The 23,633-nt window shown below is 46.6% G+C and overlaps 1 protein-coding gene across 1 annotated transcript in view; it reads right to left on the reverse strand.

Annotated features, from left to right (window-relative positions):
* Nucleotides 1–23,633, reverse strand: part of TTLL12 (Tubulin tyrosine ligase-like 12) — a 147,757-nt gene that overhangs the window by 106,674 nt on the left and 17,450 nt on the right. Inside the window, exons 4-6 of the mRNA XM_077637524.1 lie at nt 18,839–18,974; nt 10,190–10,296; nt 5,093–5,229 (exon numbers count right to left, since the gene is read on the reverse strand). Of these exons, the coding sequence (XP_077493650.1) occupies nt 5,093–5,229; nt 10,190–10,296; nt 18,839–18,974 (380 nt within the window). The remainder of the gene's footprint in view (nt 1–5,092; nt 5,230–10,189; nt 10,297–18,838; nt 18,975–23,633) is intronic.

Genomic DNA, 23,633 nt, shown 5'->3' on the forward strand with positions numbered 1-23,633 from the left:
TATCTGCGAAAGACTCCCCAGGCTTTGTTTTTTGCCTCCTTGCATTCTCGTGTGTACCAAATTTTGTGGTTTTGGCGCACCACTCCCGTGGATTTAGGAATTGATACATGTGCAGCAGAAAGAATGCATGTTGTGAACATTTCATTTACAATGTCATCTATGCTGTGGTTTTCTAAAATTATATCCTGTAAACTTGCTTTTTCTTGAAACAATGCCCAATCAGCTAAATGTAGTTTCCAACGCTGCGGTTTTGTTGGAATAATTGTTCGCGAGGATGACAGACCTATTAAAACAGGGAGATGATTGCTTCCATATGGATTGTCTAAAACACTCCAGTTAAAATCGCTAAAAACAGACGGTGAACTAAAAGACAAATCTAAAACACTCATTCTTCCTGAGGATGGGGAACAGTATGTGGGCTTACCCGAGTTCAGCAAACAGACATTAGTGGATAGAATAAAATCTTCGATGAGCTGCCCTCTAGCGTCCGTTTTCTCGCTTCCCCCAAAACGAGAATGTGCATTAAGGTCGCCAACTACCAGGTATGGCTCTGGTAGCTGATTTAAAAGGCCCTCTAAGTCAAGGAGTGTTAATTTCAACTGTGGCCCAATATATACACAGCACACTGTAATCGTTTTATGTGCAAGCAGAGTGGCTGCTACTGCCTCAAGTCTTGTTTTTAGTTTAAGCTCACTAGACGGGACACCGTTTTTGACTATAATTGCCACACCTCCTGACAGCCTGCTCGCCTGTTCTCGGTCGCGGCGAAAAACAGCATAATTCTTAAGAAAATTATTGTTTTGAGGCCCTAAATTTGTCTCTTGTAGACATAACGCAACAGGAGCATGTGCTCCTAGGATATCTTTTATGTCACTGTAGTTATTCATAAGTCCTCTACAGTTCCATTGCATTATGAAAGCCATCTTAATTTTGTTTTCCTATGTAGTCAAAACTAGATTAAGTTATTTGTGGCCCTTTGATTCGGGGCCTGTCTTTTTTTGACCGATCCAGAGAGCTCTGCCAACCACCCGACATGGATGGCACGGGGCTGCCCTGGGTCGTGTCCATCGCCTCTGCAGAGGCACTGGACGACCGTGCGGACGGCACGTGGACATTAGAGTTGGACCTCGACCTGTGGGAGGAGGTCTTGGGGGGCCACGGACACGGGGGTCTGCGAGGCCTCTTTTTGGGTTGGCGGGGTAGTGTTACCTACTCCACCTGGGGGCGCGGATGGCCCCACCACAGGCTCAGTGCGAGTGGCCTGGGCAGGTGCCGAAGCCTGTTGTGGTGCGCCGCGCCCACGCACCACATTGGCAAAGTTTGTTTTGGCTGTGAAGGAGAATGTGCTTGTTTGTGTGCATCGCCTTCTTGCTTCTTTGAACGAAATGTTTTCAGTAGTTTTGAGTGTGATTATTGCGTTTTCTTTCTTCCAGGACGGACACGCCCTGGAGTATGCAGCATGGTCTCCCTCACAGTTTGCGCAGCGTGGGGCGCCGTTGCAGTCATCAGAAGAGTGATCTTTTGAAGCACATTTTGCGCAAGTTTTACGACCGCGGCAACTCCCTGAGCCGTGGCCGAACCTTTGACAGTTAAAGCATCGTCGAGGGTTACGAATGTAGGGTCTCAAGATTTATTTTTAGATAACCCACTTCAATTGAGTCTGGGAGAGTACTATGTGCAAATGTCAAGACAATGTGCTTTGTTGGTATTTCTTTGCCTTCTTTTCTTATTTTTATCCTGTGGACATCAACAATGTTTTGTTCAGCAAGCCCTTCTTTGATTTCTTGTTCAGTGAGGTGCAGAAAATCATTCTCTGAAATTACACCCCGGACTGTATTGAGGGATCGGTGGGCAGATATGGATACAGGGATGTCACCCATGGACACAATGTTGGAAAGTTTTGAGTGTTGGATGCTATCTCGAAGTTCCAGTAAGAGATCTCCACTGGCCATTTTTGTAACCTTGTAGCCAAAGCCCAAGACACCCGTCAAACATTTTTCTACAATGAATGGGGAGATTATTCTAGCAGATTTGTTACTCTGCTCACTATGAATCACATGAAACTTAGGAAAACTTTGTTTCTTTTTTGTCATGAAATTTTGAGTTACCTCGGTCCACCCTCTCTTGTGAGGGCGATCAGTTGCTGAGAGAAGGTTTGCCATAGGATAAGCGCGTTTTCAGGCTACGGTGCCAGCCACCCACCATGGAGCCCAACTTGGGGACAGGACAGGAACTTGCAAACAAGTCCTACCCTCGCCAGCTGACACCCCAACTATAACCCAATATGACGCAACTCAGGGTGGTTGGCCACACAAGGTTAACCCTCGCCGCCAGGAAAAAAGGAAGGAACTAGAAGTGAGTAGGAGACAGGAGAGTTGTGAGAAAGGGGTAGGAAAGTGAAAGATAGAGGGGAGGATAGGAAAAGGCGACTGCCTATTTCCCCCGGTCGGGTCAGGCCGGAGGTGCCATCTAAGGAAGCTGGGGCCAAAGTGGTGTGTTGCCTCCGCCGAGGGGCCTTAAAGGTCCAAACGCTCAGCATCGGCTCAAACACCAGGATCCCCTTTTCCCCGGACACAGTGATGCCACGCTAGGCTAGACGCGGGTGCTCGGGTCCGTGGTGATGCATTGTTCACCATCATCCCTTGTGGGGATGTCCCTGCGGATGCTCGGGAACCCGCGGTGTCGCCACTCATCGACGCCTGCAAGCTGCAGACGCCCCCCTGCGGGGTGAAAAAGGATACATAAAGTTTTCTCTTTCATTACCTCTTTTTCTCTCCTCCTCAGCAACTGCCACCTGCATGCCTTTTTAAGAGCGCTAGATCTTACTCATCACGTTTCTCGATTTCTTGGGGTCTGCTACCACATCCCTTCGGCATGAAATTTTCTAAGTCCAAAGAATTCAAGATAGCATTTTTTAAATCCAAAGAATTCAAGATAGCGGCCCCCATAGTAAATCAAAATAGCAACCCAATTGGCAATTGGTGACGTCATTAGTATACTGAATTGGTGACTTATTGGTGACGTCAGTGATATATCCAATTGGTGATTGACTGGTGACGTCACTTATAAATCCAAGATGTTGGCCAATAATAAAAACGAAAAATAACTAAATAAAATAAACATACAAATTCGTATTTCCATTGGTGTACCTCACTTTAATCTCATTCATATCAATTCTAGTAAAACACACAGCTAACGCTCTTTACTTCAACATCTTCCAGATGGCGGCGGCAACTTTTTTTTTTCTTATGGTTTTTGCTTTTCCTCCCGCTCCAAGCAGCTGCCCAGGCGGTTAGCCACACAGTATCTCTCTCACGCCTTCCTCAGCATGTCGGTTACCAACTATATGAGGAGGCGCACCACATCCCTTTCCACCCACGCACCGTTATCTGGCCATCTCTGCAGTGATAACACCTGTTGTGATGCTGCGTCTAATGATAACTCGGCAGCCAAATTTTAAGCCCCAAGTGAAAAAGTGGGTGCAATTCGCACATAAGTGCCTTTTAGTCTGCCAGAGGCAACACAAGGCATGTGACACACGCACAAAGCTGAGATCTGGATATGTCAAATCTCTGCACTGAGTGCGGGCAGGCATGAAGGTGCCCTGTGGGGGTGCATTTTCTTGTGTAGAAGCGTTTTATATAGTTTTCTTCTCTCGACAGAACGGTGTGGACACCACACGAGTGCTGTTGCGTGGGGTCACCCTGGTTTGTGGACACTGAGAAAATTAATCCTAAACGAAACGCACGCGAAACAGTTTGTCTAAAGTGTTTTCTTCTTTTTTTTTTTTGTTACACTGACTCCTATGGGAAACCAACCAAATGGCCTCACATTGATGATTTTATCTCAGAATTGGTCTCAATGAGAGTCTACTGCACTATTCTTATGTTCGGCGTGTGGAAGCCTGCGGAGCATGTGCAAATTTCCATTCTACCTCATTGACGAGTGTGGATGGTCCAGACGGCCTGTCTGGACATACACTTAAGTGGAGTCTAGGCGTAACCATGCCAACCAATGGGCAGAGTCCCACCCACTAGCTTCCGCTACTTCCGCTCCTCTTTTTCCTGCCCTCAGCAGGTGAGACACGAGGCAATGAGGCCAGTGACATTAGGCTAGGCAAATGTCAGGAATATTAATCCCGCCACATCAGAGCTAGACCATAATGCCTGACAAGTGACAGGGAGGTGGGAGGTGGCCCAAACTGGTTCGCTAGTGCAGCTCTGCTGTGGTGGCAGAAGGTGCTAGCAAAGACAGCATCCTTCTCGTTTTAATGCAATAGCATTAGAGTGCAAGTTTTCGCGATAACCCCAGGGGTTCAAGAACAAAGTTTTGTTCAAAGGCAACTCCTTTGATGTGAAAACGAAATTCCCATTGGTCAATGAGTGTGACATCCCAACAACATGACCTAGCGCGGGTAATTCAAAAACGTACAATGACCACAAAGCACAACAGTGATGTCATCACTACACAATTCCTCATTGCTCTACAGGGTCGTGACATCACTCCACCACCATTACGTAGTGCCTCTGAAGAAATAAAAGCAAATAAAAGCAACTGCACTCAAAAACAAAGATGGCCGAGCCGGGACTCGTAAGCCTGCCCCTTGGGTTGAGAGGTGCGCAACCCCTAGAGCATGGAAAAGCTTCGGCTGAGGGCACTATAAGAAGGCCTTGTGTGAGCGCCCAGCACTGCAGAATACGCTACAAAACGGGCAACATCTAGTAAATTAAGATGACCAATTAGCATCACCAATTCTTGTCACCAATTTACAAAGCCTAAGCGTATGAGCAACCAAAATCCACTTGCAGCGGCAGAGTACACTGCAGCGCCAAGAGACGGCGCACCAGATCCTCGTACATCAAGCCCGGCTAGCATACGTACATAGTGTCTGCCTGATACAAAAGGAACAAACAGCCACAAGCCACCACCATCACGCAGCAGCTAGAGAGACTCTACAGCATGGTATCACAATCATGGTTAAAGAATGCAGCGTGAAAAGACAAGGACAAACGAAGAAGTGGACAGGACTGGCGCTCATTGGGGTTAACAATGCATTCTTTCTTTCCCTGCAGGCACTGCACACAGTACTGACCCCCGTGGGCTAGGTCCCTGATGGGGAAGAGGATGCTGTAGGCCTCCCTCTGGGGCAGCTGGTAGAAGGGCACGCAGCGGAAGCTGGGACTCCGGCTGTCGTGCTGAATGCTGCTCCCAAACTCATCCATCACGTACCTGCAGCAACAGTTGAAAATCATCATTTTCGAGAGACACACCCACTACCCACAGCAGTTTGACTCGCCATGAGTTGAAGAAAAAAAAACGGTAAAACAATCTCACAGTGGTCACGCAGCTGCTTTTCCCAGACTGCCAATGTGCCCACATTTGAAGAGGCCAGTCAATGCCACCTCCCTAATCGCTATGTGTGTGTGCCAAGCCAGGGCAGCATTGCGGTACAGTTGCCTAGGACAGTGTCTTTGGACTTCCCAGCTGTCTACGACCTCCTTCCATCACTCACGCAAGAAGGATTTGCCACATCATCAGTCAGAATGGTGGCAAACACTAACATCAATCCCAGCCATCCATCTTAGTAGAAGCTCTGACAGCATCAAAATCTGCTGTATTTTATTGTGCAGCACGGATCTGTCACAGATCCCACAGTATCGACTCATAGTCACAACTGAAATTTCAGACATACCACTACTCATCACTCGACATTCCAGAGTTCGTTCACACTGACTTGGATATCATTGGCAACAGCCAAGCTGCCGTAATTGTTCTTACAGTAAAAAGTGTAGGAGTGAGATTATGAAATTTTTGGTTACAAAGCAAATTTGAATAATGAAAATTGGCTAAGAATTGAATTGAATATATTCAGATAATTTCAAATATCAGTACGGCTAGTTAACACTAAAGACAAATGCTCTTCCATAAAACACGGCTATGAAAAGAATCAAGGGTGCTGAAGTTTGTTTGCAACCATAATCAGTATAAGTAGAATCTCGGTGATACGAACACGGTTGATACGAATTTCACGATACGAGTTTGCGAAATTCCCCGGCCAGAGTGCACTGTGTATGATGTGCAGAATTTTGGATGTTCCAAACTCTCTCCCTTGCCTCTACGGATGATACAAACGCGCAAGCTGCGACCGCACCCTCAAGCACTAAACGCTGCCCACACACCGCTGATGTCGCGATCGCTAATTAAGCGGTACGCGGGCAGTGAGTGGCAGTGCATGGCCCGCACATCGCCAAAGTCACTGTCGCCAATTGCGCGGTGTAGTAAGCGGTGGTGCACGGCCTGCACATCATCAAAGTCGCGATCAAAGATGCGACCGCGAGAAGCGAGCTGTGGCCGCACAGCAGTGAATAAATCCCGTCAGTCGTAAACAGCTCTGTGTGAATGCATTTTTCATGCATTTGCAAGAATTTTGTTCATCTGAATGATACGAAATTTCGGACGATACGAATTTTAAGCACGTTAGCTCTTACCCATCACGTTTCGAGATTTCGTGGGATCTGCTACCACCCTTGATCACAGCGTCATTTGTGGCAGCAACTACTCATCACGTTTAAAGATTTCGTGAGGTCTCCTACCACCCTGAGATCAAAGTGCCATCTGTGGCTGCAACTAGACAACAGTGCATCTCGCGTTGAGACTTGTATAGCGTCATCTACAATAGCACTGTAGAAACAACCACTTGCCGCGTGCCAATGATGACGTCACGGTCCAATATGGTGGATAAAGGTGGAACTATGTGAGTATGACTTCAGGGGACGAAATGGCAGCATAGTTTTGGTTTCTCGAATCCTAGATGGCGGCCATTAAAATTGGTTGTGCCCTCTCAAGAAAATATCCTAAAACGAGTAGGAAAACTGTCCTGTTACCGCTATAAATGTATACATTCGTTCCGCTATATATACTCCGACAACAACGGGCACCCATCCGGGGACAGTTGTATACCGAATTCGGTAGGCAAATAAGACCCTATGGGTTGTGGGATAAAACCACAATTAAATAATAGGTAAACATTGTATACATGCAATTACTAATTGAAGCATTACCATATCGCACCGCAAGCCAAATTCTAGGCCCACCTTTACCCCCAAACGAAGCAAATTTTGTTTCGGACGTATCTTGAGCGGGGTGCAACTCGACAATGGTAGACATGCATTGTCATTTCTCTGATAGATGGCGCTAGGCGGCTTGCGTGCACGCGTAGCCGAGCATGGTGGCAATCCACCCCGTTTCAAAGAATATTACATTCCGTTTCTCGAGACGAGCGGCGCATTCTTCTTCGCTTTCTTCATCTAGTAAACCAAACAGCTAACACTCGTTACTTCAACGTCTTCCAGGTGGTGGCAGCCTTTTTTTTTTCGCGACCCCGCGAAATTTGTATCACTGAGATTCTACTGTATAGCTATCTGTAAGGCCTACATGGCATTAAGTAACATCAGTAATCAACTTCAACTTGTAAACTAAAACCTTGCTTACAATTCTCTGGATAACAATTACAGTCAGCTAAAAAAGTAATGTCACAGTCTGACTTCATGCTCACTACAAAGAAGATTACTGAATGCTGTCATGATGCATTGCAATTATAAGGAGGCCATGAGGTATCTGCAGATTTCTCGTTACTGAAGCAGTGGTGGAAATGGCCAAGAGCAATATGGAGCAGGCTTTGTAATAGGTGAAAATTCAATCTGAAGAAGCTTTTTCGCACTGTGTAGTAGAAGCCCTACAGAGAGCCAGGTAGAAAAACCAGCAGAAGAGGACAATTATACAACCCTATAGAGAGAGCCATTATCATCATCAGCCAGACTATGCCCATTTCAGGACAGAGGCCTCTCCCATATCTCTAACTCTGTCCTGTGCTAGCAGTGGACACCATATCCCTGCAACCATCATCCGTCCACCTAACTTTCTGCAACCCCTTGCTATGCTTGCCTTCCCCTGAAATCCAGTCCGTCACCATTAATGACTATCGGTTATCCTAACCTCCAAATTACAGGCCCTGCCCAGATCCATTTCTCCTTGATTTCGACTGGGCTGTCATTAACCCGTGTTTGTTCTCTGAAACCACTCTGCCCTCTTCCTGTCTCTTAACGTTGTATTAATCATCTTTCTTTCCATAGCTCACTGCGCTGCTCTCATTTAAGTTGAACCCTTTTCGTTAGCTTCCATCTTTCTGCCCCATAGGTGAGTACCGGCACGGCCACTCGATCTGCCGTAGGAGCGGCCCGCCAACTGTGCTGCACCACTGGTGATCGCGAAAGTTCGTTTGCGCCGCGGCGACGGCTGTGGCACTGGTTATCGGTGAAGGATTCTAAATGGTGGCGGGGTAGCAGCCACATATGGAACCGATTTCTCATTTTGGCACCTAATGTGCACCTTGATGGCAATGCACTTGCAGAAACTGAAAATGCAAAACAGCATTGAAAGTCGCAAGTACACACACGTTACATCTTTAGCTACTGTAGTCAATGAACACTGAAGTTACTGTGTATGAGTAATAAATACACTGTAATATTATTCACATTTTCTAATGGCCACAAGCTTATCCCTGGTACCATGTTGCCATGGCTACTGTGAATCCCCACAACTCGTTTGGTTTAGTTTATGAGTTTTAATGTTTCAAAGCGACTCGGGATATGAGGGATGCCACAAAAGAGGGCTCCGGATAATTTCGACCACCTGGGGTTTTTTAACGTGCACTGACATACACTGCACAGTACATAGGCCTCTAGCATTTCGCCTCTATCAAAATCCAACCACTGCAGCCAGGAATGAATCCATGTCTTTCAGGTGAGCAACCCTGCACCATAACCACTGGGCCATTTTGATAGTCTAAATACAATTGAGCCCACTCACGATGAACCTCATGGTCAAGGGAATTGTGTGCGTTGTATCTGAAGTTCGTAGAAAGTGGACTTGTCCTACTCAGGCAAAATTGGCAGATTTTTTAGAAAGTCTGGTGTGCGCGTCTTTTTCTTCAAACTAGACCCTAACAAGAAGTTCTAAGCTCTCCACCACAGTCACATGCTCCGGGCTGAAACCCTTGCTGCGGACAAGTGGCGTTTCGGGTGCGATAATACTGACAGCGATTGAGGCTTTCAGGCACCTGGTGATAGGTCGGCATACTTGCCTTAGATCCTTGACAAAGTTGTAAGAATGCAGCGACAAAGCTACCGCTGTGCATGTGCATGCAGAACGTACAGTTTGGACTTCCTTATGTAAACCACTCAAGCAGAACATTCGGCTTCCAATCATCTTGCAGCAGCTGGTCCCTTTTTGAAGCAACTTTTGCACGGATGTAGAGGTGCGTAACTATAGAAGCCAGGTAGGAACAAGCACTTTAACCGAAAACTATCGGTTACTGTCTGATTTCGGTTTCAATTTCTTGGTGCGCACTGTTAGGCCGCTCCACACAAGGGTGACAGATACTGGATTCGGTCGTCTGAGCACTGCCTGCACGCGGCCGCAGCGCAGAAGACGAAAATGCAACAGGGCAGGCGACGCACGCCGTGTAACCGGGTGGACCAGCATGGCACACCTTGTGACTAGTATTTAAACTTTTTAAATTGCTATCGTTTGCTGATCACTGAACATGTAATTTCGCTTTCAAAGCAGCCCCTTAATCGCGCTCACCACGCTTCTGTTTTACTTAAGGTGCTTTGCCCAGCCGGCAAACACACCTGCCCTGATTGAACTTATAGTCTCTCAGGCCGCTTGGCTGGTGGTTAAGTTCAATTTCAATGCCGCCGTTTTTATTGTTATTTAGTGGTCGACACTATTTTTGAAGGGATCACGGGAGCTGGAACACACTCTTCGGTCACTGCGCTAAGGGAGAAGCGCGCATTTTTTGTCTTTGAAGGCGAGTTTAAAGTGCCTGCTTGTTCGTTATAACCGAGTGACGCAGCCATAGTTGTTTGTTGTATATGAGACGCATTGCCATAGTCCAAATACGTATTTTGACGGTAGCTGCACTCTAATTCGTAATAAGTGAGTGTTCTTTACAACTGCAACTGTAATATGTAGGATCGATTGTACTAAATGAAACAAATTCTCCTGATCTACTGCTTGAAAAACGAACGCTTTCGCTTGGACTAGCCACTGGCCATGCTTCTTATTTTTGTACAACATAGTGCAAATAAACAAAAACAACAAAGTGGCACTTCAATTAAGAGCTCACCAGACAGGTACGGAATCCTCCGTGGTGGCCAGTGGTCCCGCCACACTGTACGTCTGGTTGTGCAGCCACATGCGCTCAAACACCGCCTCCACCAGCTCAGGACGGTCCTGATGAGACAGAAGAGTAGAAAGGACAACAGAAGATGGCAGTAGCTTTAGAGCTGTTGCCCCACCAAAACCCCTCTGCCGGATGTCAGGAAATTCTGTGATTGGTCGAGTCAGTGATGACATCACAGGTGTCATATGACCACCAAGGACCAACCACAGCGTGCTGCCAAATTTGAAAATCCATCGGCCCCAGAGGAGCTGGGAGGTTGTGACAGTGGCTGCGTTCCAATACTCTAGACGTCTAACAAGATGTCCAGTGTGACGTCTAAGAAGCTGTCTACATGTCCATGTATTGGAACTTGTCTACTGCTCACGCCGCCTCGCGGCATAATAATGTAACTAAAGCTTATGAACAGTTGTACTACAATTTTTCTCAAACTGAGCAATAACGATCATTAAAAACATGTTTTCTACAAGTTTGCACGTTTTTTCTGCAATGACTTTGCACGTAAGACGGACTGGTGGATGTGCCTATCGGTCAGTCTACTTGTAGCAGACAGGGCCAATCTCTGAAGACGACACTAAAGATATATGTGATTATTCTTTTATTATTGCTGCTAAATTGTACAAGCTCCTCGAATTTGCTCGTCCAGACGGTCCTGTAAACATAAGAAAGAATACGAAAGACTGTAATCAATGTGCGCGAAATGCGATACGGCTAATATACACTGCAACAGGAAAACACATGCGTGCCATTAGACCTGCTGTCTGCCGTACGTCGTACTCAGTGACGGTGAGAGACCTAAATACAGCAGCGAGCTTTAATCCTGCAAATACTAAAATCAATTCGCAACATGCCAGTGTGTTTGTTCTCAGACTGTGGAGATAAAAAGAATGTACGCGAACGAGTTGATGCAACTAATACAGCAACAGAACACATTTGTTAACCGTCACGCCAGCCGTCTTAACGCCCGTCGAGGAACCCAACGACTGCAACGAGTGTTAATCTCTAAAATCAAGGTGCTAATTAAGATCCGGCATCGTCAGATGCCGGATCACGTAAACAGGTCACGTAAACAGACCTACAGTGTCTGCTGCTGTAGGAAAGTTCTCAACTGCACGATTTTCTCCTGCGTGATGATTCACTGCTAGGAATCGCACGTCCACGAAGATAAATTACCCACTAGTTTGCGTACCAAATAACATAATAGAATGACGCACATTTTTCCTTTCCTATACTCTGGGTACCGCCCGACGTCCGCAAGAGCATGACTCGCTCATCCGCGTACATCAGCTCCGCCATCTTTAGACAGCAAGTTAGCCTGCAACGATGTAGACTTCGGCAAAGCAGTCACCTTAGACAGCTTCGTGAGAAATGGAACGCGTCCCAAGACGGCGGCTGTCCAGCTAGACGTCTAAGTAGCCGTCTACTTGGGAGTATTGAAACGCACCCAGTATCGACATTGCTACTGGAGAGGGAAGTGTAGCAGGGGGCGACAGAGTGTAAGGTGGGCGGATGAAGTATAAATAAAATAACACGCGTTATGGGCACAAGTGGGATGCGAACTGTCAGTGGTGCGAACAGATCGCTGGCCACTGCGTTGGACCATTACGCCATCGCCACAGCCAAACACCCCATGTGTTTAACTGCCTCTCTCGTGCTGTGCTGTGGCTGTTGTTGTCTTCAACTTCCATTCGTGCACAATGAATCCAGAACACACCGCTATTGCATTGCCCTCTTAAGGTGACTTAAGCAGCCCTCTATATTCTTGGGGGGGAGGGTGAGGGGGTGATCATCATCAGCCTGACTATGGCCACTGCAAGGAAAATGCCTCTCCCATAGCCCTCCAACTAGTCCTCCCCTGTGCAAGCTGTGGTCACCCTGACCCCGCAAAGCTTAAAGGGGGACACTGATCTTTGGGACCAAGAATTGACACAAAAATCAATTTTTTAAAAATGACATTTTTGGAGCCTATAGCTATTATTCTTCAACTCTACCAGTTTTCTCCTCCAGAAAATTGGTATTTTGACCATAATATTAAATTTAGATCACTGTGTGGGCTCAATTTGTTCAGGAGCAGGCGATTTAACACCGTGAAAATTTTGGACACCTGACTGCCTTAGTACGTCAGTATCTCGATGTCTAGGACAGATAGACATGTCATATTGTTTGCTAAGGCAAGCTGAAGGCACAATGTATGCAATAATCGAAGCACAGTTGTTCAGTCACGCTTCAAGGATTTGTAATTTTGCAAAGTTTACCGATGCACGATATTCACACTTTGAATGCTGCTATTCTAAGTGCTGCAAAATTACTAATGAGAGCAAAATGGAAAAACATCTTTGATTATTGCACTCTTTACTCACCATACTATGCAGCCATGGGTTAGAAATTGTTTTTTATTGATCCATTTTTTTTGTTCCGAGGTACTAATAATTGGCTAATTAAAATTGATTAATTTAGGAACTAATGAATAAATTAAAAAGCAATTTCATATTTGAAATCAGTATAAAAAACTCTGCAATGTGATACAGTTTCATTACGATTGGACTAAAAATAAGGAAAATAGGTCTAAGACCAGTGTCCCCCCCTTAATCTCACCTGCCCAACTAACTTTCTCATACTTATAGGTTACTAATAGGTTATTGTGTTCTAATAAAAAAAATGGGGCACTGTCATTGAAAAGAGAGTTTCTGCAAGCTGAAAAAGGCCAAAAAAAGTTGCTACCACCAAGAAAACTGTTGGGGGGAAAAATAGGAAGCCAATGGTGGGATAAGAAACTGTTAACTGCTCATGGGCCTTTGAGCTGGTTTGGGCTCTCACGTAACTCAGACTAGCTCAAAATTGACCAAAGATAATTGCTGTGAAGCTGTATAATTTGAGCAGCACTAATAAAATTTGGATACTGGCTTTTAAATGTAGGTACATTAGCCAGCGTTAAATTTTTTTATTCCTTCACAATTTGAAAATTGCAGGGAACCACCACGGTATGCATGTCCATCTCATCACCGAGATCAGCCGACTGCGAAGAGTCTGGCTGCAATCCTAGGGAGCGTGCAATTAATGCTCCCCCTCAACAATGTGACTACCTCACTGGTTGTTGGCATGGCTGTGAGGATGGTAAAACTGCACTTTAGGAACTTTCTCTAGCTTTAGGAACAATCACCCTTGACTTGGTCTCGCATGAACGCTGGGCACTGCTTCAACTGACAGCAGCAACACGAGCCTCATTTGACGGCTGAGAATCTACAAGTTTAAGATGGACTGCCTGACGTAGCTCGTCTCTTGTCAGCAATACACACCCCAGTTCCTGAAAGGTCTTTCAGTTGAAGCCTTCTCCACAAAGCATGTCATTAAGTCATGTAAACGTGGCAGTTCTAAGTGGGATTTCATGCTGTACTCGCTGTTACATTTTCATGGGGCTGCGGAAGAAGATCACAGGACGAGTATGACTATGGTTATGCATTATCACAGTGCAACTGTTGTGGCCCATTTCTGCAATTAAATGAACAAGTTTGGCTGCTACTTTTCTGGCACTAAATGCAGACATTTTCAGACAACTGCACATTTTTCTCGTTCATTCTTCTATTTATTAATTTCTTTTCAGGACCCGAAGCATGTATTCTCTCTGAGCGCAAAGCATGAACCGACCAGAGCATGAGCAAAAGGCAGCCATCTCGTTCGGCTCTTGCGGCTGCCACATCCAACGTGGTGGCTTCACTTTGTCTCCCAACATAATTTCAAACAGGATATCCTTAACCTTTTCGCTGTCACTGACATACCAATACATTTTTTCGTTTCCCCCCTGCAGTGTCACTGACGTACCTGTATGTTCTCCATTGTGCGTTCAAAAATTCCCGCCAGAGCGCAAAGCTGGCGTGCTTGGATTGGTCGCGCCATCTGTCGAATCTTTTTAGAAGCTCGTATTTTCACCTTGTGCTATGTTGCTACATATATTGAAAAGTACGGAGTGACCGTGGCCACCCTTCTTTGCTGAGGGGCATGGTCACTCCGTGCAGGTTTGCAGGTTTTTTTAAAATGCTGTTGGTGCTACGTCGCGTCAAGTTCAGGGGTGCGCACCGTTGCCTCTCCAATAGACCAAAATACAACTCGATCGCTTTTTTCGCTCACTCGATGCAGCCTCCTTTGCTGCTATCAGCAGCAAATGGGGTTGTTGTATCTCCTTTCCATCTGTCTCTGTCATCTTGATTTCGCAACGTGCCATCTCTCAGCATTGTGCGGGCCACTAAAAGTGCTGCCGCCGTGCACGCAGTTACTTTCGGATGGCTGACCGCACGGGACCTTCGGCTGCAGATTGTAGCAATGGCTCTTCAAATTCCGAGTATGAGCCTAGCTGGGATTCGGATTCTGACCGCTTCTCATCCGAGAAAGGGGTGAGTTCCACAGCATCAGATTTTGATGTTGAAACGGTGGGGCCATCATCCCAGAAATGTGTAGGCAAACTGAAACTTTGTGGAAGAAAAAAGATTTTGCACCCATGTTGTTTCCTTTTGACGCATCACGTTCTAGACAATCCGCGAGTGCAACTCTTGAACCAGATGCGCAAAAAGTTGGCTATTTCAAGCTGTTTTTGTAGCGATAGGTACATCACGGTAGCATTTCGAGCCTTCAGCGTGGTGCGGAGCAGCTGCTGGCGGCGCAGCGCCGTGGCTGATCACATGATTGTCACATGGTTGGTCACGTGACCAAGTTCCACTCAGCCAGCTGTAGCTATCACGTCACTCGAGGTTTAACCAGAGCTAAACCACCACCAATTTGCCAATCGTTTCGCACATCGTGAGCAAAATGAACTGGTTCAAGCAACTGAAGACAAGCGCACAAGGAGTTGCACGTATGTCGCGTCTGAAAGCTTGGGTGGAGACAGATGTGGCAGAAATGTATTGTTTTCTTGTGGCCGTTCTGCTGATGGGCCTGGTCAGAAAGAATGCCCTGTAACATATCGGAGCACGAACCCTTTGTTGCACATGCCATTTCTTGCAACCATTTTGTTGTTGGACCACTTCCTGCTCCTGCATCTGAGCGCCTCCAAAGGTATCAGAGATTGGCTGAGTACGGTGCGGCCATTTATGGAAGCAATTCAGGGCAAGCCTAGTAGCCTACTGATTCCGCACCAAGACCTATGCATGCATGAGTCTATGATGCCATGGAAAGGGCAGCAGTTATTTCGGCAATACATTCCTTTGAAGGAGCACAGCTTTGGTGTCAAGTTGTTTGTTATATGCAATGTCAAAACTGGCTACATTCTGAAATTTATTGTTTATATTGGAGCCACGACAAATTTGACCATGGTCAAAGAATTGGGATTTTCTGGCTCTATCGTTCTAGAACTACTTGAAGGCTACCTCGGAAAAAGACATTCACTATTTGCAGATAACTGGTACTGTAGTCAGCATTGTTCAACTGTCTTCAAGGTAAGAAAACCAATGCATGTGGAACTCTTTGGATCAACAGAAAGGGGTTTCCAAATTTCTCAAAAAAGAAGCAACTGAAGTTGGGAAGTGGACTCGTTTCATATAAACATGCTTCTTGCGCTTAAATGGCGATACAAGAGGGATGTCCCTGTGCCAACGCCGATGCATGATGCAAGTCACAAAGACACAGGCAAGGTGGACAGGGTCACAGGTGAGAACAAGCCAAAGCCCGCATGTGTACTCGAATACAGTATGAAGATAGGATTAGTAGTTGCCAAGACGGACATGATGACTAGTTTCGCTGAAAGCGTTAGGAATAGCCTTAAGTGGTACAAAAAGTTTTTGTTTTTTCATATGATGGACATGTGCCTCCTAAATGCCTTCATCCTGTGGCATGAAAATGGTGGACACAAAACATTTGGTGAATTCTGCATGAAAGCCATGCATCAACTGATAAAAGAGTACCATATTGCTAAGAGGAGAGGTGGCAAATGAAGCACTGATGACCCAACGAGGCTAGCGGCACAACACTTTCACCAGATGGTTCCTCAAAGTGAATCCAAAGAAAGCTGCACCCAATGGAGGTGACGAGGTGCCACGTGTGTGCGACCTGTTCGAGGAGAAAAGAAAAGGAAAGGCACCTGTATTATGTGCACCGAGTGCGACAAAGGCTTGTGCCTGGACCCATGCTTCAGGATCTACCACTCTCTGCTAAAGAAGTACTGAGAGCAGTGTATTTTTTTTCATTTGTTCCCCATTTATCTCCATTTTGTTTATTAGCAACACCTACAGAACACTAACTGTGCATATTCTGTTGACTATGTTATTTGTATCGTAATAATAATAAAAAATAAATCGCTATGTTCGTTCCCTTATATACAGTCGAACCCCACTACAACAAACCTCGCTTCAACGAAATATTTCCAATTCCCCGTCAGCACGCCACAGAAAGTAATGGAACAAATTTCTCATCTCAATGAACCATTTTTGGGGCGCGTTTCCACTTCAACGTCATATCTGCTATGCGAAGCTGTGTTTAAAAATCTATCTTACAATAAAACAAGCATATCGCCACCCATCTGTGTACTTGCGTAGGTCCACACTGCTTTGTTTCACTAAACTTTCTCTGGAACCAATTGATCCATTCATTTAAATGCATATGAAGACCGTAACTGCTTGGTGGTGATGACAGTCAGGCTGGCTGCCTTGCGACAAGGCGCGGGTTCAAGCTCCCGTTTTCTTCCAAGCCAGAGCCACAACCAACCTGTCGCCAAAGAATGCAGACACCTGGCAACAGCAGCGTGTTTGCCCTAGTTTTTTTCACTCGTGCTTGTGCGCTGCAATCAACACGAGCATGGCGACTTTCTCTAGGAAGCGGAAGTTCCTTTCTCTTGAAGAGAAGGCACGAATTATCAGCATGGCATCCAGCGGCAGAATTCTCCAGCATGGAGGTTCTCCAACAGGGAGTTTCTCCAACATGAAGTTTCTCCAATATCTCCAACAGGTTTCTCTAACATGGAGCTTCGCCAACAGGGAGCTTCTCAATCATAGAGTTTCTACAACAGGGAGTTTCTCTAACATAGAGTTTCTCCAACAGGAATTTACTCCAACATGGAGTTTCTGCAACATGGAGTTTCTCCAACATTGAGTTTATCCAACAAGGAGTTTCTGAGTCGATGATTTGAGGGCCGACTATAGGTTGTGTTCCATGTCGACATCACTGCCTCAATTAGCCCAGATAGTGATGTCGTCAGAATAGAGGCTGAAATGTATGTCGGGTATTTGGGCGAGTTGGTGGCGGAGTTGAAGGGCTATATTAAAGAGGATAAAGGGAGATCTTGCAGTGGACTTCGGCATCTCACAGAGCACGTTGTCAACGATCCTGAAGTCAAAAGACGCGCTAGCCCAAGCTCTTTCTTCGGGGACATCCGTGAAGCGGAAAAAGCTGATGCAAGTGGCTCATGCAAACCTGACTCAAGCGGCTCAAAAAAAAGAAGCAGAAGAAGCTGACACACTTCTTTGGAAATAAATGATGTTTTGGGACTATGTTGCCTTACCTGACAGTGTTTTTGGGCTGTTTTTGCCTACATGAAATTTCGCTTCAACGAAATTTTTCGCGTGCCCCGTCAGTTTCGTTGTAGCGAGGTTCAACTGTATTCCCGAAACCAAGCCGACAATGGGGGTGCGTTGCGACCAGAAACACCCAACAGCGAAAGCATTAACTCACCCCTTCTTCCTATCTCTTACAAGTGCATTCTCCATGACATTTAGCGCCGTAGTGATGCAAATTTCGATGACAGCTAGGCTGGTGCAAATTTGTGTGGGATATGCCTGTGGCGGTTATGCTGCCTGCTGCACTCACATCAGCACCATGGGGGCTCTAGAGAATTCCCTCTGCCAACAGTGTTGGAGCAGCAAGGAGGAGTGACCACTCTGGAGGTGCGGACACCGCCACAATTAAGCGGAACATAGTGTGCACAGCTGTCAGTGCAAAAAAAGGCTCTCCAAAGTGCTGGAAATGTGGACGGCATCATGAGCAGCACAGCTATCTGATCATGCCAGCTGCGAAACTTCCCACTGGGCCCACGTGGTGGAACCTGGGGTTCTGATTGCACCAAGACTGTCAGGATGCATGTGAGCTGTAAAATAAACTCTGCACAAGTCACACACTACGAGGTGGCTGATAAAAGCACCTGGCAAGAAAAGGAGCCAAACAAGTGCCACAACAAACCCGCATAGATATAAAAGCATTAAGTTTAAGCGTTTCTCAACTAAAGTTGACGGCTACAGATAGTGGCAGTTTTTGTTAGCTGCTCCGCCGTGAAGTGGCTACTGAGGCCAGCCAGGTTTTAAAGTGGTTTGGTTTATAGGGGGTTTAACGTCCCAAAGCGACTCAGGCTATGAGGGACGCCATAGTGAAGGGCTTTGAAAATTTCGACCACCTGGGGTTCTTTAGCGTGCACTGACATTATATAAGTACACAGGCCTCTAGAATTTCGCCTCCACTGAAATTCGTCCGCCGCAGCCAGGATCAACCCCGTGTCTTTCGGGTCAGCAGCCGAGCACCATAACCACTGAGCCACCGCGGCGGTGGTTTTAAAGTAGAGCTCCGATTGTGAGCCCTACGTGACGGATGGGGCAGCAGCTGGTGGGGAGGGCACACACACACCTGTCCCAAGATGTATCCCGGGGGCAGGGGCACCCCCATGAGCTGGGCCATGCGCTGCAGCAAACGAGGCATCTCCCGCAGCTGCTGGCGCGCCTGCTGGGGCCGACACGTCCAAGCATGGTCCACTAGGTACACACTGCAACAGCAGCAATGCATCATCAGCCCAACCACTTCATCCGCCCATACGACCCTGCCTTCCCTTGGGGTCCAGTCTGTTAACTCTTTCCTTACCGTGGGAAAGCAGGCCATTTCGGGGTGGTATGCAAAAATCTTTTTCATTCATTAATTACATACAGTGAAAGCTCGTTAATTCGAACCTCGATAATCCGAATTTTCGAATAATTCGAACTACACTACTTGCTCCGGGCAAGCTCCATAGAGATCTGTGTATAAAAAAGCCCGTTAATTCAAAAGCGAGTCGGTTTCGCTACGAATAATTCAAACTACGCGCCGCCGCGTCTGGGCGGCTTGGTACACAGCACGTGGCCAAAAAAATAAAAAATAAAGCACCTCCGCATAGTTAGAGGCTGCGCACGCCCTAAACGGGAACAAAAGATGGAGCCAGATAAAACTGTGGAAGAGTGGGCAAAGCCTAAACGGAGCCATCACCGGCGCGGCTCTGCCGGAGGGTAGGGGTTGGCGGCTGCCTACCCTCAATTCCGCGCAGCCTCCGAAACTCGCAACTAAGCACTCGTTAATTCGAGCCCTGTTAATTCGGAAATACGGATAAGTACTGTCAGCGCGGTCCCAGCCAACGCCCATGAAAGGCTATGACTTTGGACAGGCGTTACAAATCACGTGCGAAAAAGTTTTTTTTAAAGCAAAAACTTTACTGGCTGCAAGTTGAGCAGTTTCGCGTGATTCCTGGAGAGCCGTGCTGCGCATGTGGGAGGAGCAGTGACGTCACACGGCGCATTTCTCTCGCTCCCTAATCACAACTGCGCATGCGCCACTAGTAGCACTGAGCCACAGGTGTTCCGTCCCTGCGCAGTGCCGCGCCTTTCCTCAGAATGAAACTTTCAATTTTCAATTTTCTCTTTCTTCTTTCCCTCCCTCCTTTATCCCTTCCTTTACGGCAAGGTTCAGGTGTCCATCGAGATATGTGAGACGGTTACTGTGCTTTGCGCACTCGCCGCGATATCTGGCATGACGTCACACAGCATGGCTCGCAGCCGCGCCATTTGGTATGACATCACACTGCGTTCTTCGTCGTTGTGGTCGCCTCCGCTCGCTTCGCTAGCTGCGTCGCATGCCTGATAACATATGGGAGGATTGGAAAGGAGAGCTCGCGTGCGCCGCAACCACGGTTGTGTCGTCTTCAATGCGACAACATAGCTAGACAACTAACCTGGACTTGCAATCAAGATTAACCAAGGCTATCCATGCTATACCTTAACTTTCGCCATGTATATCCTGGCATAGCCGAGCTAAGCCACTGCTAATTTTGGGGAAAGGAAATGGCGCAGTATCTGTCTCGCATATCAGGGGACACCTGAATCACTCTGTAAGGGAAGGGATAATGGAAGCAGTGAAAGAAGAAAGGAAGAAGGGGTGCCATAGTGGAGGGCTCCGGAATAAATCCACCTCTGGATCTTTAATCTGCACTGACATCATACAGCACAGGGGCGCCTTAGCGTTTCGCCAGCATGGATACGCAGCCACCGCGGTCAGTTCCGGGAACTCCGGATCAGTAACTTACCAGATACACCACAGGTTTCACTCTCTAACCAGGCTCAACAGCAGTTGAACCGCTGCTAATTTTTTTTTTCTTTGTGAGTGTCATCCATCCTTCCACCCATCAGTCGCCAATGAAAGCACGCGGTCAGCCGCAATCATGATGCCGGCTTTTAGCTTTTAGTGGCATCGCCCGGTGGTCAGCCGCTGGCCGAAAGCGGCCAAGGTGGGCTGTCAGCGCAGACCAATCAGGGCGCGACAGCGTCTGACTTCCGCCCGATTCTACAACATGGCCGCGCCTGTCGAAGTGGCCTCTCCATGGAGGAAAGTTTTTCTTCCTCCATGGGCCTCTCGCTCCGCCACAAACTCGTCGTTGCCGCTACATTGTGCCTTATGTTCACGGCAAACAAAAGTCGCACGAAGCTTTCGCTTTGTCTGAAGATGCCCGCAGCACAAAATTTTAACGACGAAACACGCCAGATTTTCAGTATGCTTCTTTATTTTCAAAGCTACTAGGCTTAGCCACTATGTATGCGTCGGTTGACGTCAGGAAGCGCAGGAGGTTCAAACAGGTTAGCTATTTTAGTTCAGAAAGGGGTCGCAAAGAATAATTCATCCTCTTTGCCGTCATTGAATAAATAATAGCTTAACTGTAAATGCACAGCTGTTCTTTTCAGAATTTTACTAAGCATATGGAATCATGCCATTTCTAAATCCTGGCGGCAGCCGCCTGTTTTCCGCTGCTGTGGTGGTGCACGACGGCGGTACGGCGGTACGGCAGCGTTCCGCCACGCCGCTCAAACTCTGCAGCGCAAGTTGGCTCCCTTAAGGCGAACGTACTGAAAACGAGGCTTGCACAACTGGACAAGCGCTGGCGCTCTGCAAAGTTCGCTTCTCCCCTTTGCTAGAGCGAACATCAAGTAAGCAGGTCATGATGTTATCGCTGCGCAGCAACTTGGCGCACTGCCAAGAAATGCGTTGCGGAAATGGAGGGAAGCGTTAACGACTGACGCTTTTTTTTTCGTATTCTTAGGGAAAAATCGGGGTGGGTGGGTTCATTACGTGAGTGGGGGTGTTACGAAAGTAAATACGGCACATACATCATAATGCAAATGGTTCTTGTCAGTTTTTTCGAGGCCATTTGATAATTCGAACATCAGATAATTTGAACTTTTTTCCTGGTCACGTGAAGTTCGAATTAAAGAGCTTTAACTGTATTTTTTACTGCAGCGCATCAAAGTATAGCTAACAAAATTCTCTTTTCAATGATAAAAAGGAAAAAACAATATATGTCGCTTACGGAAGAAAAATATATTCGATTGGCAAAATTTGAGCAACTTACACAAAAACATTCAACATATCCTGTCGGAAAATAGCAGAATAAAAAATTTAGAAGACACATTTTGTGTGTTACTATGTCAAAAATGAGCATTCAAAGCTACAGAAATCTTCACGCTAAGCTTCCTGGTTAGCAAAAAAAAAAATCAATTTCTCGCCCACAGCACTTTAAGCTATTCCACAGTACAATGCCAAGGTTGACCCTGGTCTGTGTTGCAGACAACTGTGTCCACTATACTGCTGGTGGCACGGAATCGTTACATGACACAAATCTATCTTAGCTGAAGTCCTGAGATTAGTTGAAAACCAAGCTCCACGTTTTGTTCTGTCACGACTATTCTTGAAGCTCCAGTGTCCAAACACTGAAGTGAAAACCTCAAATTTCTTTAACTCATGCAGAAACTGCCAGTTTTTCTACTCTGTACAACCAAATAATCAATCATCTACTATAACTCATGGTTCCTCCTACACCAGCCGCACTAACACTGCTATGTCTCAGCTCATGCCAGTGTATTTCAAGATCAGGTTTTGTTCACAGCACAGAAGGCTGGAATGGTCTTCGACCTGGTCTTTCACCCAGCGGTGCTTACTGACCTCTTGTCTCTTGTCCTTCAAGCTGCTCACTGCAGAAACCTAGGCAGTATATGATGAGCCGCCTAGCTCCCACTTGGCACACAATTTCAGAGCTCATCCCTCAGGTATTGTCAATTAGGATTGTTGGGCTTAAATAAAGATTAAAATAAATTGGTCTAACAAATTGCTTACTCACTCGCTCACCACAGCAAACCAATACAATCCTATCTGCATAATGTGTCCATTGAGAACTTTCCATTTTGTCTAACTTGCACACTGTGCACAAGCTACCTCTGTGTAACTAAATTCGTGCACTGCATAGCTATACTCCGTTTCACACTTAGCATGCAAAGTTGCAGAGGCTATGCAAGTAGTGCGCCAGCAAAAGCATATGACTCCACCATGTTCATTTGTGCTTCTCAAAGCCTCGGTGACGGTTTTGACGAGAACATGGAACCAAACAAGACGACATAGTACATATTTGGCTTGCAAACCACAGACTAGGCAGGAAAGCATTCAGTTATTGAACTCTCTTGTTATAACATTTACTAACAGCGAATTACTTTTTAAAGCGAAAGTTTTACTGGCTGCAGGCTGAGCAGTTTCCCATGATTCCTGGAGAGCCGTGCTGCGCATGCCAGAGGAGCAGTGACGACACACTGCGCATTTCTCTCTCTCGCTTCCTAGTCACAACTGTGCATGCGCCACTAGTAGACCCCAGCCATGTGAGCGCGCCTTTCTTCAAAATGCAACTTTAAATTTTCAGTTTTCACTTTCTTCTTTCCCTCCCTCCTTTATCCCTTCCTTTACGGCATGGTTCGGGTGTCCACCAAGAGATGTGAGACTGTTACTGTGCTTTGCGCGCTCGCACCACCATCTGGCATCACACTGCCGCCGCCGTTTGCTACGACATCACACCTTGGTATGACGTCACACTGCGTTTCAGTCATTGCGCTCGCCTCCACTCACTTCGCCAGCTGCGTGGCATGCCTGATAACATGTCGGAGGATTGAAAAGGAGAGCTCGCGTGCCCTGCAACCACAGTTGTGTGTCTGTAATGCAACAACAACATAGCTAGACAACCAGACTAATACCCCTGCCACACGGCAAATCTAATGTCATTCCCATCGAATGACATTTGTTCGACTTAATGTCATTTATTCTGCGTGCTGCTACACGGCCAAAAGTAATGCCATTTGCAAATGATGGC

This window comes from Amblyomma americanum, chromosome 9 (genome assembly GCF_052857255.1).
Source record: "Amblyomma americanum isolate KBUSLIRL-KWMA chromosome 9, ASM5285725v1, whole genome shotgun sequence".
In the NCBI taxonomy this organism is placed as follows: Eukaryota; Metazoa; Arthropoda; class Arachnida; order Ixodida; family Ixodidae; genus Amblyomma; species Amblyomma americanum.